Source organism: Mobula birostris, chromosome 11, assembly GCF_030028105.1.
Source record: "Mobula birostris isolate sMobBir1 chromosome 11, sMobBir1.hap1, whole genome shotgun sequence".
Lineage (NCBI taxonomy): Eukaryota > Metazoa > Chordata > Chondrichthyes > Myliobatiformes > Myliobatidae > Mobula > Mobula birostris.
The window spans coordinates 18149378-18168566 of NC_092380.1; the positions used below are offsets into that span (position 1 = coordinate 18149378).

Here is a 19189-nt window from a genome sequence, read left to right on the forward strand (position 1 = left end):
GTATTCACAGCAGAAGTTGAATACAGCCGGGTTGCAGATATCTAAAAGCAAAGACCACCACAGAGAGTGCATTACTTGTGGCCAACGTGCTGAGATGAGAGGACAATTGGCTTTCAGTTCCATAGATCAACGGTTGTCTTTTTTTATGCCACGGACCCCAGGTTGGGAATTCCTGGCATAGACGAGTGAGAAGTCTCAGTAAGATGCACAACATTTTGAAGTCTGGTAGGGTTGACAAGGAAGATGTTGCAAGAACAGGTGCCCTGGTGGAGCTGTCTAAAACTAGAGGTAGAGCTACCTCCCTACCAATGAAATAAGGAGATATTACTTCTCTCAGGGTTGGAAATTTCTGGAATTTTTCTTGCAGAATACTGTGGACATTGAGTAATTCCAGCTCTTGACCTTCCCCACCCACCTGGCTTCACCTATCATCTTCTAGATAGCCCCCCCCCACCTCTTTATTCAGGCATCTTCCCCTTTCCTTTCCAGTCCTGAAGTGCCTTGGCCTGAAATGTCGACTATTTACTCTTTTCCATAGGCGCAGCCTGACCTGCTGAATTTCTCCAGCATTTTGTGGGTGTTGCTCTGGATTTCAACCGTCTGCAGACTTTCTCGTGTTTGAGCGATTAAAGATTTAAATGAAGTTTATAGCTGAAGGACATAGCCTTTGACTACAAGGGAATCCGCTGGTCTAAGATTAATTTAGTCCCACATCTGATACAGAAGGGTGTGAAATAATTTTCAAACCTCACCAGGTAGAGGAGAGGTCCAACTGTGATGCCCTTTTGCACAAAGGGCATAAGGAGAGGTCAAATCGATTAACACCATTGGCGGGCAAGCTTTGAGACAATAAGGGAAATAACTGTTGTGCACTAAGAGAAAATTAAAGAAAGCGAATCCATACAGAAATAGCAAAGGATGTCTGTCTCAGTAGAAAAGGTAAACAGGAAGGTAGCAAAGGCTTTCAACCAGCAAGAAATGAGAAGGATCAACAAGAAACAGATGCAGTCAGAATATAAATACAACAGGAAGAAAACCATTGGAATGAATAAGAGAACAATGACGGCAAGGAAACAAATAGACTGGAAGTCCAAAACGACATCTAGCCATGAAGTGAGAGGAAATCCTATTAAATATGAGCTTCTCTGTCTAAACAGCAATAGTGTCTGTCTGTAACAAGCAGGCGATCAGGGACTGGAAAAATCCACCATACAGCAGAGAAGACTGACCTATGTCCAGAGAGAATTCAGGATTCAGAATTAGTTACAGTGTAAACATGTTTAGAAAGGATACAGAGGGTAAAAGTGGGAGCTGGAGAGGCAGAACTTATCTGGCATCATGTAATAGCAGAGGGAAGGATCGATTGTAACAGAGTCTAGAAACATGTAACAGTAGGAGAGAAGAGGAGAAGGATGCAAACAAATTAGGGAAATGAATAAAGACAGAAAATCATCAGAGATTTTAATAACTTAATATTAAGTAAACGGGATGAATAGGTGAAAGGACAAGAGGGTGCCGTTCCTATCCAGTAAACAACGCGTAAAACTCTCTATAAGGGAAATTTCCAGGTTTAGATCCAGGGAGGATAACAAAGGCATTTAGATATAATGTAATACCAGAGAATGTTAGGGCAGCTAAAGTAACACTTACATTTCAGAAAGGAAATAAACATAGCAGGGAAGTTAAGATCAGATCAGTAGTAGGAAAATAATAACATTCCCAATAAAACAAAGAGAAGAACTTCAGAGTAATGATATTCCAAAGAGTCATACAGCACAAAAACAGGCTTTTCAGCCCATCAAGTCCATGCCGAACCACCAGCATCTGGGCCATAGCCCTCCATACTACTCCCATTCATGGATTTCAAAAGACTGTACCTTGCTTGATCAATTGGATTGAACTTTATTGAAACAATAACCAAGAGACTGAGTGAGAGGGAGAAGAGAACAACAAATGTTTACGCGTAATGTGTCTACTCTCAAAAGGTCTTTGATGAGGAACCTCAAAGTAGATTAATGAGTAAGTTTGGAGAATGCATTTGGGGCTGCTAGAAGAATGAGACAGCCAGCTGGCTTCAGATTGTAAAAGCGTGTAAACGGGACAGAAAACAGAGTGGGTGCTAAGATGTCTGTCGTCAGAACCAGGTTTAATACCACCAGCTTATATTGTGAAAATTGTTGTCTTTGTGGTAGCAGTACAATGCAATACATGATAATAGAGAAAACATGTGAATTACAGTAAGTATATATATTAAACAGTTATAGAAGTAGTACACTCATGGATTCAATGGCCATTCAGAAATCAGATGGCAGAGGGGAAAGAAGCTGTTCCTGAATCGTGGAGTGTGTGCCTTCAGGCTCCTGAACCTCCTTCCTAATGGTAGCAATGAGAACAGAGAATGCCCTGGGTGATGGGCGTCTTTGAAGCATCGCTCCCTGAAGATGTCCTGAATACTATGGAGTTGACCAAGTTTACAACTTTCTGCAGCTTGTTTCAACCCTGTGACCGAGCGACCACCCCCCGCCCCTCAATCCCAGATGGTGATGCAGGCAATTAGAATGCTGTCCATGTAGAAATTTGCAAGTGCCTTTGGTGACAAACAAATTCCCCTCAAGCTTCTAAAGAAATATAGTCATAAAGTTATAAAACATCGAAACAGATCCTTTGGCCCAACTGGTCCAGTCTGACCAAGATGCCCCACCCAAGATAGTCCCATTTAGCCCATAACCTAAACTCTGTCCAAGTGTCTTTAAAAGTTTTTATTCCATCTGCCTCAACCAGCTCCTCTGGTAGCCCATTCCACATATACCACACTTAGTTTAAAAATGTTCCCCTTTCGCCTTAATCCTATGAGCTCTAATCCTTGATTCCCCAACCCTAGGAAAGAGACTGGGTGAATTCATCCTATCCATGGTGTTATACACATATGCTGTGGATGGTGATGGGCAGTGGTGCTTACTTAAACTTGGGATTCATTTCTAAATTTGTGGATAGTATCAAATTCCAGGTGTGTAGGTGGATTGGGGGGGGGGGGGTTCAGACTCCTACATTCTAGCGAGAATAAACCCAGCCAATCCTCCATTCCAGGTTCCATGCTTGTGAATCTTTTCTGCACCCTCACTATTGCCACCGCATCCTTCCTTTTGTGTGGCTTTCAGAACCATAACACAAGCCTCCAATGCCAACCAGCCTGTGTTGTCATAGTCATAGTCATACTTTATTAATCCCGGGGGGGAAATTGGTTTTCGTTACAGATGCCCCATAAATAATAAATAGTAATAGAACCATAAATAGTTAAATAGTAATATGTAAATTATGCCAGGAAATAAGTCCAGGACCAGCCTATTGGCTCAGGGTGTCTGACCCTCCAAGGGAGGAGTTGTAAAGTTTGATGGCCACAGGCAAGAATGACTTCCTATGACGCTCTGTGTTGCACCTTGGTGGAATGAGTCTCTGTGTACAGCTGCAACATGATCCTCCAAAGCTTTTTACATTACCCCGTCCATCTTCAGGGAGCTATGGACGTGCACCTCAAGGTCTCTCCGTACGTCAAGACTTCCTGATATTTCCTCCATGCTTTACCCGAATTCGACCTCACAAAATGCATTAGCTCACCCTTGTCTGAGTTAATCTTTATCCGCCACCATTACAACCAATTTCCCAGCTGATCTATCACCCACTATGCTCCTTCACTGCCCATAGCTGCACCATTCATCTCGTCTTCTCCTTCTGCCCGTAACACCGCAGGCACTTAGGGCAGCAGTGAACATCCTCCATCCCTGGCGGCGTTCACAGCTCCTGTCACCGTGTAAGTAGCTTTCTCTCGGTTCACTGTCAGTCATGCAAGTCTTGGGTGGTGACTTGGGAATACTGCCGCACACAGATGTAGAAGGGTTCTTCATTGCTGTTTCCGTAACAGTTTCTGTTTTACCGGTCAGGGTTGTTAGCCCTGAGCTGAACCCCCGAACCTGGAGAATCGGTGGGCCACTCTGAGCCTATCCTCTACCCTCTGACCTGATTAACATGGGTGATCCTACCAAGAGCCAAAATATAAAGCCCTGACTCCAGCCAACATAGCTCTCTTGGTTATTGAGCAATGCAAGCCTCCAAACCTAACTAAAAGGTTGTGGTTCTCTTGGAGGATCTCATCTACACAATTACTATTCATATCCTCATTCTCATCCAAGTCATTTATATGTGCTGCAAACAACAACTGTGGTATAACGTTTGAAAAACATCACTCGCACATGCTGGTGAACGCAGCAGGCCAGGCAGCCAGCATCTGCAGATTTCCTCGTACTCGCACATCTTTCTTTATCTGTGGTTTTTTTTTAGCATCTTAAACAGCAGAAAAAGTTCCACACATTTTGAAAGGAAGTAATTAGATAAAAATTGGAACCAACCCAAAGGAGAAAATAAGGTGACAACAAGCTTAAATCAAAAAGGGATCAGCAAAAGGAGAGTTTTAAGGATGGAAGAGGTGCTTAGGGAGGCAGGTGCAGATTTCCAAGCACCACCAGCAGGAGACATTGCTGTACAGAGGAGCAATTAAAGTCAAGAGTCCAGAAATGAAGATGTATCAAAAGGAAGGCTGCTAAGGAGGAGCGAGGCCATGGAACTTGGGAATTCTGAAATAAATATGTTGCTTTACCAGGAGCCAAATCAGGTCAGTAAGCAGCAAGAAGGCACCCAGCATTCAACACCATCATCCCCTCAGTACTAATCAACAAGCTTCAAAATTTGGGCCTCCGTACCTCCCTCTACAATTGGATCCTTGACTACTTCATTGAGAGAAACAGTCAGTGCGAATCAGAAACAACACCTCCCTCCTCGCTGACAATCAGCACTGGCGCACCTCAAAGATGCGTGCTTGAGCCTCTTCTCTCTCTCAACACCCATGACTGTGTGGCCAGGCACAGCTCAAACACCATCTATAAATTTGCCGATGACACAGCTATTATTGGCAGAGGTTCAGATGGTGACGAAGAGGAGTACAGAAGTGAGACAGATCAGCTGGTTGAGCGATATCACAATAATAACCTTGCACTGAACAACAATAAGACTAAGGAATTGATGGCGGACTTCAGGAAGGGTATGTCAAAGGAACACACACCAGTCATAGTCGAGGGGTCAGCAGTGAAAAAGGTGAATAGTTTCAGGTTCTTGGGTGTCAACAACTCTGATGATCTATCCTGGGCTCAAAATATTGAAAAAGTTCTGAAGAAGACACGATAGTGGCTCTATTTCATTAGAAGTTTGAGGGGATTTGATAGGTCACCAAAGACACTTGCAAAGTTTTACAAATGTACTGTGGAGAGCACTCTAACTGGCTGCATCACCATCTGGTATGGAGGAGCCACTGCATAGGATCAGAAAAAGCCAAAGGAAGTTGCAATCCCAGCCAGTTCCGTCGCGGCCAACTGTCTCCGCAACATTGAGGACATCTTCAAAAGGCAATGCCTCAAAAGATGGCATCCATCTCCCTTGCTATTGCTCTTTGTGAGGCTAAAAATATCCATGGGATCTTTGTGAATGAGACCATGCATAAGGTCTCTCTTCATGCTGATGATTTATTGGTTTATATATCTAACCCTGACGAATCCATTCCTACCCTGCTAAAACTATTTAATGAATTCAGAGGTTTTTCAGGATATAAAATTAATTTTAGTAAAAGTGTATTGTTTCCTTTAAATGATTCTGTTCCTATATATGATAATACTCCTTTTAAAATTTCAGACTCTTTTAGATATTTAGGTATTATAATTACTAAAAAAATAAGGATCTTTATAAAGCTAATTTTGTTCCCTTAGTAGACTCTATGAAGTATTTATTTAGTAGATGGAGTCCACTTACATTTTCACTTGTTGGTCGTATTCATATAGTTAAAACAATGACTCTACTGAAATTTTTATATTTATTTCAGAATATTCCTGTTTTTTTGACTAGGAAGTTTTTTGATCAGATTGATTCTATTATTTTATCTTTTATTTGGAATAATAAAAGACCAAGAATTAGTAAATGTCATTTACAAAAATTGAAAAAGGATGGAGGTCTTGCTTTGCCTAATTTTAGAATGTATTATTGGGCTGTTAATCTGCGATATATGTCTTTTTGGTTATACTGGGTTGATAAGAGTGATCGGCTAATTTGGGTAGACCTGGAACTAAAAGTTGTAAAACAGTTTTATTTAACCTCATTATTGGGGGCTCCTTTACCTATGCAATTAGGTAAAGTTGTTAATTTAAACCTATATCCTGTGATTAAGTATTCTTTACAAATTTGGCTCCAGTTCCGCAATTTTTTTAATCTTAAAAAATTTAAACTTTGTAGTTTAATTTACCGAAATTACTTTTTTAAGCCTTCTTTGAGTGATCCAATTTTTCTACTTTGGAAAAATAAAGGTATTAATTCTTTTTTGGATTTATTTAAAGAAGATAGATTGATGTCCTTTGAACAATTAATTGATAAATATTCTCTTTCATACTCACACTTCCTGCAATACCTTCAAGTTAGACATTTTTTACAAAAATATTTAAGTAATTTCCCTTACATATTGGAGGCTGACCTGTTAGATACTATTATGAGTATGAATCCCTTGATTAAGGGTTTGATTGGAAGAATTTCTAATTTATTATTACAATGGGATAAACATCCTTTGTCTAAGATTAAACAGGATTGGGAAAAGGAACTTAATTTGACTTTTATGACGGATGATTGGATGCGGATATTGAAGTTGGTTAACTCTTCTTCAATTTGTGCTAGCCATTCATTGATTCAATTTAAAATTGTACATCGTTATCATTTGACAAAGGAGAGACTTTCTAAAATCTTTCCTCATGTTGATAGTCATTGTGATAGATGTAAAACTGAGATAGCTACACTGACACATATGTTTTGGTCTTGTTCTATATTGGAACAGTTCTAGAAGTCAGTTTTCTCAACAATTTCTAAAGCACTTAAAATTAACTTACAACCTAATAAATTAACTGTGCTTTTTGGAATAGTTCCTCAAAATATTTATAGTACTTCTGTGTCTGACCAACATGTTATTGCATTTGTTACATTGATAGCCAGGAGGGCCATTTTGTTGAAGTGGAAGGATACATCAGCTCCCACTGTCTCACAATGCTTCTCTCAAGTGATGCTATGTCTTAGTTTGGAGAAAATTAGAAGTCGAACCTTTGAACCTTTATTTGATTTTGAGAAAAGATGGGGCTCATTTGCTCGTTATTATCATTTGAGTTAATTGATATAATTTTTCCATGATCTAATTGTAAATTTTTTTTTTAGTATATTTTCTTTTCTTGCTGGCGGTTTGATGTTTATTTTTAGAAGCTTTTTGTATGACGCATGGCTCCGGGGTTGTACACCTAATGGGTTCTCTTTTTTTTTCCTCTCACTTTTCTGCTCAGTAGGTTTTTTTTTGTTATCACAAAATTTTGTTTTCAATCTTTAAAATGATGGTTTTTTTTGAGGCATTGTAAGTGTTGTTACTTCGATGTACTCATGTTATTTTTCCTATATATACAATAAAAAGATTTGAAAAGAAAGATGGCATCTATCTTTAAGGTCCCACCCCCCCAACCCCTCATCATCCAGGACATGCGCTTTCCTCATCACCACAATCAGAGCCTGAAAACACACATTCAACATTTTCAGAATAGCTTCTTCCGCTCCACCATCAAATTTCTGAATGAACAATGAACCAACCCATGAAGATTACCTGCTGAGCTCCTCCAGCATTTTATGAGTGTTGCATGAAAATTACCTCACTATTTTTAGATGAGAACACTCAGTCCTCTTTTATTGTCATTTAGAAATGTATAAATGCCATTTTTGCACTACTTTTAAAATTTATTTTCGATCTACTTCTTACTGAATTTTATCTATTGCACTGTCCTGCTGACACCAGACAACAAATTCCACAACATACGTGGGTGATATTAAACCTGATTCGGATTCTGTGTGAAATGCATTTGGGTCGAGGGGGCATCGCGCACAGCTGATGTTACTTTGTGGTAGATTGACAATGGGAAGCTGGTCAGAGGCACTTTTGGAAACGTCAAATGGAAAAATGCAAAGATAAGGTTTTCAGCATCTGATAAGTTTGAGGTAGGTATGAGTCAGATACAATTACAGAAGTGGAAGTATGCATTCTTAATGACTGTGCATACATACAGACAGACACTCATTTTGTGATGAAACGTTACATCAGCATTGTGAACAGTCTGGTTCAGTTTTCCGGGAAAAAAAAAACAAGGAAAGCACTGGAACAATCGCAGAGGATTTTTGCCAGGAATCAAAGACATTAACTAGCTGGTGAATTACAGCTTTGTATGGCAACAGTTCTGCCCGTGACTGCAAGGAATTGCAGAGAGATGTGTGCACAGCTCAGCACATCACGGAAACCAGCCTCCCCTCCACGGACTCTGGCTACACTTGTTGCTGCCTCCGTAAAGCAGACAACATAATCAAAAATTACTCCCACCTGGACTTTCCCTCCTGTTCCTGCCGCCCACTGGACTGAAGAAACAGAAGAAACAAGTACATACCAACAGGCTGAAGGATAGCTTCTATCTTGCTGTTGTAAGATTAAGAGGGCACTTGAGCTCACAATCAATCAATCTTGATGTGGCTCCGCACCTTATTGTCTACCTGCAGTGCACATCCTCAGCAACTGTACGGTTATTCCACATTCTGCTATTGTGTTTTAACACTTGCAATGTATGGATGGCATGCAAGACAAGTTTTTCATTGTACCTCGATACATGTGATAATAATAAGCCAACTGACTAAACTTAACTTTGATTTTCCCAATAGCTAGCTGGAGGAAAATGACTTGCATCCAGAACTGGAGGATGTATGAGGGGGCGGTGGTCATCAACATACATGTGGAACTCAAAGTGGTTTCCAATGATATTCCTAAGGGGCAGTGGAAGATGAAGGGAGTCAAGGATCAGCCCTGGGAAGACAATAGCAGCAAAGTTAAGAGAATACGAAGGAAAGTCCATTGCAAGCAGTTTGCTGGATAGTTAATAATGGAACCAGACAGGTGCAGTTACCCAAGCAGAACAATTATGAGAAGGTGATAAAGTCAACAACCTTTCGCTCAACGTCAGTAAGACCAAAGAGCTGATTGTGGACTTCAGAAAGGGTAAGACAAGGGAACACACACCAATCCTCATAGAGGGATCAGAAGTGGACAGAGTGAGCAATTTCAAGTTGCTGGGTGTCAATATCTCTGAGAACCCAATCTGGTCCCAACATATCAATGCAGCTATACTTCATTTAGAGTTACCTAAAACACTTGGAAAATTTCTCAGATGTATCGTAGAGCATTTTCTGCATCACCATAGGTATGGGGAGGGGAGGCTACCGCACAGAATTGAAGTAAGCTGCAGAGTTGTAAAATTATTCAGCTCAATCACGGGCATCTTCAAGGAGCCTTGGGAAGGTGGCATCCATCATGAAAAACTCCCACCACCCAGGACATGCCCTCTTCTCATTGTTACTATCAGGTAGGAGGTACAGAAGCCTGAAGGTGCACATTCAGTGGTTCAGGAACAGCTTCTTCCCCTCTCCCATCTGATTTATGAATGGACATTGAACCCATGAACACTACCTCAACACTGTTTTTTTAAATTTCTGTTTTGCACTACTTAGTTAGTTGAGCTATTTAATATACATACACTACCGCAATTCACAGGTTTTTCCAAATTTATCATGTGTTGCATTGTACTGCAATTAAGTTAACAAATTTCACGACATATGCTGGTGATATTAAACCTGATTCTGATAAAGTTAACAATGCTAAAGGCTGGACACAACTTGAGAAAAATGGAGGAATGGCTTCCTCGGTCACAATCCAGTGAAATGTTTGATGATTTCAAAGAACTATTTCACAGACATCTGATCAGGGTGGGGAGGGGGGCAAAATGTGATAATCAGAGGAGAAAGAGATGAAGGATTTAAACTTCAAACTGTGGAGACTACAGTCAAGCAGCCAACAGTGGTAGGAACTGCAGGACATGTACAAAAATCCAGTGTCAAAGAATCTAGCATTGCTGGGGAGTCTAAAAATTATTATAGAGAAAGGGACAGAAAAGGATATGGAGAGAGATTTTATGTAAGAATGCAAATGTTAAAATTTTTAAATCACCAAATGCAAGGCTGAGGACAAGACTCGGTAGATGTCATGACACAGACAGATTTTCATGTGAGCTGAATTTTAGAGCCTCCAAGAGGACCTCAAACTTGTTGTAGGGTTTGGAGGCTTCTGTGCCTCATTGACCCAGCGAGCCAAGTTGACTGGAATCAGGGCTTTATGCTTTGGCGTTCGGTAGAGCCGACCATGCCAAACTGGTCAAAAGCTGGAGGCCGGACTATGAGACCGGTCCTCCATGTTTGAGGGTTCAGCTCAGGACCAACAACCTTGAGTGGTCAAAAAAAAAAAACAATTGTAACAGAAACAGCAATGAGAAATCCTTCTACATCTGAGTACGATGGTATTCCTCAATCTTTACCCAGGACTTGTATGATTGACAGTAGTGAAAACCTGAGTGGAAGCTCTGAGCACTACCAGAGATGGAGGACCTTCATTGCTGCCCCGACCACCAGCGGCGTAACGGGCAGTAAGTGAACTTTAGAGAAGGTGGAATTCCGGCCAAGAAAGCATTGAAATGGTCAAGTTTGAAATTAACAAAAGCATGGATGTGGATTTCAGAAGGAGATATGTAAAAGATGTAAACCTTTAGCTTAACACTGCTCATGCCGTGTTCTTTCTTCGGCATGTCCCATGAATGTTTTCCTCTTCTTGACCGTTAATGCACTTAATCCCAATTCTGTTTGAAACAGACAAAACTTCAATTTCCATAACTGTGTCCAGTAAAACTGCATTAATGCAATTCCCTTCCGCTTGTGTTTTGTACAAAGTCAAACAATTCTGAATGCTCCATCATTTCCAAAGCCTCCTTTCCTCAACCCCTCCCACAGCATTTGGCAAACCCAAGCAGCCTTTATAAATCATATCACAGTCAGTCCCTTGTTCCTCTCAGCTTTCTTATTCCTCTGAAGAGACAAAGTGCTTCTCTTTGCAGGTTACCCCTCACCTAGACTCAGTACATTGGAATCTGGCCTAACCTGGATCAAATTAATGGTACTGCTCCCCTCCCTTCAGCTATAACGTGCAAACCTCAATAACCAACACCAGGCATCAGTTATTCACTGCCCCATTAATTTGATCTTCTCCATAACTACAAAATACCACCCACACCAGAAATCTGAAATTGAAGCAAAGAAGTTCTGGAAAAAACTAAATCAGTGTCTGAGGAAAGAAAGAGTTAAGGATCGGGTTGATAACTTTTCACCAACTCTGGTGAAACATCAAGTTAAACGTGTAACCTTCAGATATAACCTGATCGGCTGAATATATTTAACAACTTTACTTCTAACTTTAGACACAGGAGGTACTGCAGATGCTGGAGATCCAGAGCAATGCACACAAGGTGCTGGAGGAGCTCAGCAGGTCAGGCAGCATCTATGGAAGGGAATAAACGTTTCGGGCTGAGACCCTCCACCAGGTTCTGCATAGTGACTGCCTCCCATCCCACAAAGGAAAATTTTTATTGATGCACCGTAGAAAGCATCCGACCCAGATGCATCCTACGACAATGGCTCTGCCAACAACTACAAGAGACGGCAGAGATGCAGACAGAGCTTGGAACATCATGGAAAACAGCCTCCCGTCCGTCTCTAAACTTCTCGCTGCCTCAGTAAAGCAACGATCATACTCAAACACCACACCCACCCTGGATATACTCTCTTCTCTCCCCCCTGATTGGGCAAAAGATACAAAAGCCTGGAATCATGCTCCACCAGCCTCAAGGCAGCTTCTACCCTGCTGCTATCAGACTATCGGACCATTCTCTAGTAAAAGAAGATTAGGCCCTTGACCTCATAATGTATCTGGTTATGACCTTGCACTTTTTGTCTGCTGGAGTGCACTTTCTCTGCAACTGTAACACTATCTTTCTGCATTCTGTTATTGTTTTACCTCGTACTACGTCAATGCACTGTGTAATGATTTGACACATTTTCAATGTACCTTGACACATATGCCAACAATAAACCATCATCACATTTTGCTAGAAGGGATGTGGAGAAGCAATACGGGCTTAATAGCACAGTGCAAAGGGACTGAGGTGTCATGTTCACACAATACTGTGCAAATGTTTTAGGCACATCTATACAGCTAAGACTTTTACACAGTACTGTGGTAATTTCATGTATTGTACAGTACTGCTGATGCAAAAACAAGTAAGTTTCATGCCGTATGTGAGTGATGATAAACCTGATTCTGATATGGGTCTTTATTGTGGACTGAGAGTGGGAAGGGGGCAGGGAGAGGGGAATCGTGGTTGGGAAAAGGGGAAGGGAGAGGGGAGGTGAGGGAGCAGGAAGTACCGGAGAGACACTCTGTAATGATCAATAAACCAATTGTGCCTGGTGTCTCAAAGTTAGGTGTGCCTGCACTTGCGCCACCCCCTCACCCCGGCACTCCTCTGCCGCCTCTGACCCACACCCCTCCTGCGGCGCCCCACTCTCACATTCCCAACATCCTTTGCTCCTGCCTGATTTACAACCTTGCTCTCCGCTCCACAAATACAGTACTGAGCAGAAGTTTAGGCCACCCTAACTATACACATGTGCCTAAGACTTTTACTGTTGCAGAAAGTGTCAGGAAATACTGAGACAGGAGTCAGCAAGGCTTGAAGGATCATGGATTTCAGAAAGAGAGATCTCAAATACAAAGGTAAGGAAGTTATGCAGAAACTTTATTCAGCAACAAATGTAGATAGACAAACTTTAGAAATGATTAGGGGGTCCTTGAGAGATTTATCAGACCGGTTCCAGGGATGAGGAATTGGTGCTACAAGTTCAGGCTAGAGAAGCCGGGGTTGTTCTCCATGCAGCGACGAAGGCTGAAGGGAGATTTAATAGAGGTGAACAAGATTACACCAGGTTTAGGTACGGCGAATAAAGAGAAGCTGCTCCGATGTGGAACGGGGAGACAACTGAAAGCGCAGGGCACAAAAATAGCGGCATGTGAGAAAGAACCATCCCAGAGTGAGTGGCAATGACCCAGCTGGTGAAAGTGAAATACAGAGCCTCACAGGCAGACAGACAGACTGCATTCACCCCTTTCAATGGCAGGACTTAGAAACTGTTACCTTTTTATTCCCAGATCAAAGTGTCAATGAAACAAGTCATACTAATGTCAGAGACAGAATGGCTCTCTTCCATTGAAATCCCTCCTGCAACTCCATAAAATCCTTAACAGCACATTTAGTCCCATATTCAGAATTGTGTAATAAATCGAGGCTGTAAACAGATCTAAAAATATACAGCACTGTGCAAAAATCTTAGGCACATATATATAGCTAAAGTGCTAAGACTTTTGTACAGTACTGTAGTAATTTTATGTACTGCTGCCCCAAAAAAAAAACAAATTTCAAGACATATGTGAGTGATGATAAACCTGATTCTGATATGAGTCTCTATTGTGGACTGAGAGTGGGAAGGGGGCAGGGAGAGGGGAATCATGGTTGGGAAAAGGGGAAGTGAGAGGGAAGGGAGCAGGAAGCACCAGAGAGACATTCTGTAATGATCAATAAGCCAATTGTTAGGAATCAAATTACCTTGCCTGGTGTCTCAGGGCTGGGTGTGCCTGCAACCACTCCAACACCTCCGACCCTGGCACTTCTCCTCTGTCACCTGTGCCACATCCCTGTTTTGGTGCCCCACCCTCACCATTCCCAACATCCCTTGTTCTCGCCAAATTGACAAACTTGCTCTCTGCTCCAAGTTAACAAATACAGTACTGTGCAAGAGTCTCAGGCACCCCAGCTATAGATAGGTGCCTAACTAAGACTTTTGCACAGAACTGCATGCAATTTTCCAGGTTTGTGAATATGTGGGGGCTAGAATGTTTCTTAGAAAAACCTTACCTTTTACCTCTAACCTTCGTAACTTCCCGACATTCCGACCATCCAGTAGCACTGACCCCTGAAGAGTACTCATCTCTTTCAAATCTTGATGAATGGGCAAGGCACCTTCTCCGCACCGCTGCAAGAGCAACCGAGCAGCTCTCGGAAGGCAACACAATCAGGGTGAGCCAGCAGGAGCCGACAGAACCGACCCAGAGTTGCTGTAGAGCCTCAAACCACGTGGATGCAAATAACTCAAAAACCTGTTACCAAACATCCACACCAACACCATCCCAAACACTTGGGCTCAATTCCAAGATTGTCGTCATTGACAACCAGGGTAGTGAGGTAGCTATTGTACTTTCGCCTTGCTCTCGGTGACCTGGGGTGACACTGCTAAACCTGACTGAGCCCGACCAAACAGCTGCAATATCCTCACAACAGGTATTTTCACAGAAGGCACAACTGCCCCAAAATGATCACTCAGGGACTGGGTTCTAGAAACACCAGAAGTATTGAGCACAGACTTCATTCGTGTCTGTGGCCTGGTGCAGCGTACAGTGAGGTTGCTGAAGCTCCCCCTACATCACCTTCTGTGTCAACACCCTATAATTAATTCCATGATCGGCTACACAACAGTCACAAACATGAGAAAATCTGCAGAAATCCAAAGCACCACGCATACAAAATGCTGGAGGAACTCAGCAGGCCAGGCAGCAACCAAGGAAAGGAGTAAACAGTCGACGTTTCGGGCGAGATCCTTCTTCATGAGTCCTGATGAAGGCTCTCAGCCCGAAACATCGACTGTTTACTCTTTTCCTTGGTTGCTGCCTGGCCTGCTGAGTTCCTCCAGGTAGGGGTGGGTGGGTGTGAGTGTGTGTGTGTCTCTCTCTCTCTCTCTCTGTCTATAGAACAGTTCCCTGTGAACATTCGTGATGAAATCAGCCATCCGAATACACTCAGCTCTGGAACTGGCCCTCTTAAACTGACTTCTCTCCTGCACATTTAAATCTGCTAAAGACCTGGCCTCAGGTTACCAAGGTAACAAATTATAGGGTGTTGAAAAACACTCTGGAATTTTACTTCAACAAACACTCTGCAGCCGGTTGTTTTAGATGAGCAACCTGAAACAAAGGTCTCATCACATGCAGTCGGTGTTGGCTAGTCACCCGGCTCCACCATCAGAGTAACTTGGCAACAGTGCCCTGACTCTACAGAACACTTCCAGAACATCAGATTCAAGGTAAGGGTGAATCTTGCACGGGGAAAATGGCAGCGACACCAACAGCACAGTGTCGATATGCTCATCTGACTGTGAAGTCTCCACAGATAACCATCCCCCGGGAGCGAGAACATCTCGAGTTCTACACTGCAGCGCAGGGAGAACATTCCGCCAACTTGACGCTCAGCAAAGCACCGTAAAAACCTGCGCACCCGTCCGAAATTCTACAGCCACGGTAACACAACGAAAACAAATTAATGGCAACACCGATCAACCCAGGGTTTAACAGCAGGGCAAAACACAGTCGTCAGACGGGTGCAGAAGTCGTGGTCGTCTATTCGACTGGTGGAACACGAGGGACCTTCCAGGCTGCGACCGTGGCCAGCCGAATCGGTTCATTGCCCAGCCAGGGGACCCCGCTTGCGGCAGAGCCACAGCCAGACACCGGCAATGAATGACTTCTTCACCGTCACATAACCAGCCGCTCGACCCCGCGACTGGAAGAAACCAGCGCTGGTCGTGCTGACTTCCTCGCTGCGGACGCCCTCGTTGTCCGCCTGATCCCCTCACCCTCCCGCTGGCCCCTCACCACCCGACAGACCCCCGTCTCCGCTCGCTGTGTCCCCACCTCGGGCACTCACATGAGGTCGGGCCGGTGCCGGTGGATGATGGCACAGAAGGCGAGGCCGTCCCTGAAGCTCGAGGTCATGTTCTTCACCTCCACGCCGGGGTAGCCGTCGACCTGTCGCCGGGCCCATTCCTGTAGCGCACGGGTCGCCATGGGAGCGGCTCCGGAGCCTCGGCAGCGCCTGGCACCACTTCCGGTTCCCCCGCTGTGTCACGTGGTACTGCCGCGGCGGCGGCGACAGCGCCGCCCCCGGCATTCCGCGGTACTGGAGCACCATCGCCCTCGGGAATAACGCGAGTCTGCACAGCAGCAGCGTCACCTCTCGGTAACTCGCGGTACTGCAGCACCATCTACTGTACTACAGCGCCAGCGCCGCCTCAGGTATCCCGTGGTACTACAGCACCGGTGCCGCCCCCTCCCCCGGCATCACGTGGTACGGAAGAGTCAGACCGCCGCCGGTATCATTCAGAACTGCTCGGTAGTCCGGAGAATTTAAGCCAAAATAATCGGGTCACCGAAATTGGAACGGGAAACGGTGAAGATACTCAGCAGGGCCCTACTGGTTTTCTTTCTTTTCTTTCAAGTTCCCGACATGTGCTTTAGATTTTCCTCACTACATCGAACCGTGAGCTAAATCGATCCAACCTGTTTACCGAAGGGAGCCGTCGCCATCACGTTCGGCCGGTGAAGTGGGAATATGACACAGGTTCGAGAACGAATACGTGGCTGTTATAGGGATATACCGTGATTTTAACTTTCCCCAGATTGGCTGGGATTGAGCGCAATCCAGACGGAGCGCCGTCAGAGGAAAGCAGCACCCACCACCCAGGACGTGCCCTCTTCTCGCTGCTGCCGTCGGGAGGAAGGTACAGGAACCTAACGTCCCACACCGGCTGGTTCAGGAACAGTTATTACCCCTCAGAATCAGGTTTATTATCACCGGCATGTGACGTGAAATTTGTTAATTTCGCAGCAGCAGTTCAATGCAATGCATAATCTAGCAGAGAGAGAACAAATAAAACATTATAATAATAAATAAACAAGTAAATGAATTACGTGTCTTGAATAGATTTTTTTTAAAAACGTGCTAAAACAGAAATACTGTATACTAAAAAAAGTGAGGTAGTGTTCACGGGTTCCATGTCCATTTAGGAATCGGATGGCAGAGGGGAAGAAGCTGTTCCTGAATCACTGAGTGTGTACCTTCAGGCTTCTGTACCTCCTACCTGATGATAACAGTGAGAAAAGGGTATGCCCTGGGTGCTGGAGGACGCTGCCTTTCTGAGACACCGCTCCCTGAGTTTGTCCTGGGTACTTTGTAGGCTAGTGCCCAAGATGGAGCTGACTAGATTTACAACCTTCTGCAGCTTCTTTCGGTCTGTGCAGTAGCCCTTCCATACCAGACAGTGATGCGGCCTGTTAGAATGTCAACTATAGAAGTTTCTGAGTGTATTTGTTGACATGCCAAATCTTTTCAAACTCATAATGTAATATAGCTGTTGTCTTGCCTTCTTTATAACTACATCGATATGTTTGGACCAGGTTAGATTTTTAGAGATCTTAGCCATCAGACTCTTAAACCAGAGGGGATAACTTTACTCAGCTTCGCCCACCGCGCACTGAAGTGTCCCCACAACGGGTGCGCATTACTTTCCGAGACTCTTCATCTCACGTTCTCGATATTTATTGCTTATTTATTTATCATTGTTATTTCTTTTTGTGTTTGCAGTTTGTTGTCTTTTACGCATTGGTTGTCCGGCCTGTTATATGTGCAGTCTTTCGTTGGTTCTATTTTGTTTCTTTGTATTTACTGTGAATGCCCGCAAGAAAATGAATCTCGGGGTTGTATTTAGTGACATAGATGTACTTTGAACTTGCGTTTTGGAGATGTTTGGATGGGTGCTTGTTCTTAAATGCATCCAGGAAGGTTTTTTTAAAAAAGCATTGTGTATACAGAGTCTTACGGGGGGGGGGGGCTTACTGTAGGAAATGAAGATGGGCAGGTGGTGGAACCTTTTGGAAACCGTGAGCACAGGTCAATCCGCAAGCTTTCATGTAGTCGGCTTGGACCCATGGTCGGTTTGCAGTCTCGCAGATCGGGTTTGAGTTGGCTCTGTGAATGATTCCTGAGGGCGGGGGGTGAGGGTGGAAATGCTGCTTGACTTTCTAAGTCTAAAATTAGTTGGGGTACATGGGATGTCCGGGGGGATAGGACCCCTGGTGAAAGGGCTTCCCGTGTCCATTCTAGGGCAGCTCGCTCATACTAAGCTCTCACCCGTGGCTCCAAGGAGCTGTTCGCCTGCGACAGCAGCCACAGCCCGGTGCGTCGCTTCGGCAGGCAGGACTGACCAGGCGAGGGTACCCGGTGAGATGGGGACACGCCCGTCCCAGCATGCGAAGTCAGTGGGCGGTTCTGCGACACTCGGTGGAGAGCGAAGGGCATGACGAGGCCCAGGAGCCGTCATGGTCAGCCACTGCGACCAAGGAAGACCCCAGTTTGTGACGCTTGCTCGTACCACTGTACCTGGGCTTCTGAGGTCGAGAGAGAGGAACAGCCCCACAGTGCGACAGCTTTCCCCACTTTAAAACGTTACCGCAGCATCAAAGCCAGGCTCCGGGACAGCTTCTCCCACCAGGCCACCAGACTGATAAATTCACGCTGATACAATTGTATTTCTATGCTAGATTGACTGTCCTGTTACTATTTATTGCAAATTAGTACAAAATAGCACATTAAGACAGAGACTTAACATATAGATTTTTACTCCTCGTGTTTACAAAGGATGTAAGAGATAAGGAATTCAATCACCGGGACTAAAATCTCCCGCACAGTTCTCCCGTCATCCGCGGACACGACGGACAACCACCACCATTTAAAATCAGTAAGGGTTCAGATTCGGTGCGCCTCGGTAAAGTTAAGAGGCAGATGCGGTGAGATTTGATAACATTGAACAAAGAAACTCGGGAAAAAGAACAAAATGTTTTATAATTATATTAGAAGCAAGAGGGCAGCGAGGGATGAAGGGTGGAATTGTTCTTCTGAATGAACACGTGGTGTCAGTATTCGCCAGCGAGAAGGGAAGGGGCAGGCTGGAGAGTTTGGAGAGGTGCGTGTTGAGAATTCGGAACTCGCGTGTCTCAAACAGGGGGTGTTTGAAATAAAATACGCCCTGTCCCGATGAAGGGTCTCGACCCTAAACATCGACTGTTCATTTTCCTCCGCAGATGCTGCCTGACCCGCCGAGTTCCTCCGGCGTTTGTGCATTGCCCGCCAGGGCCTGATGAAATGACAGCGCAGCCGGATTGGGTTGCCACTGGCATTTAGTTTACAAGAGAGAATCTGCAGATGCGGGA

At 44.1% G+C, this 19189-nt stretch overlaps 1 protein-coding gene across 2 annotated transcripts in view; it reads right to left on the reverse strand.

Annotated features, from left to right (window-relative positions):
* micall1a (MICAL-like 1a) overlaps positions 1-16069 on the reverse strand; it is a 97688-nt gene extending 81619 nt beyond the window's left edge. Inside the window, exon 1 of one of the 2 annotated variants that reach the window (XM_072271811.1) lies at positions 15849-16067. In XM_072271811.1, coding sequence (XP_072127912.1) covers positions 15849-15988 — 140 coding nt within the window. In that variant the 5' untranslated portion in view covers positions 15989-16067. Of the gene's footprint in view, positions 1-15848 lie in introns of both variants that reach the window. The other variant, XM_072271812.1, reaches the window with a different exon arrangement.
* Positions 16070-19189: the final 3120 nt, after the last annotated feature.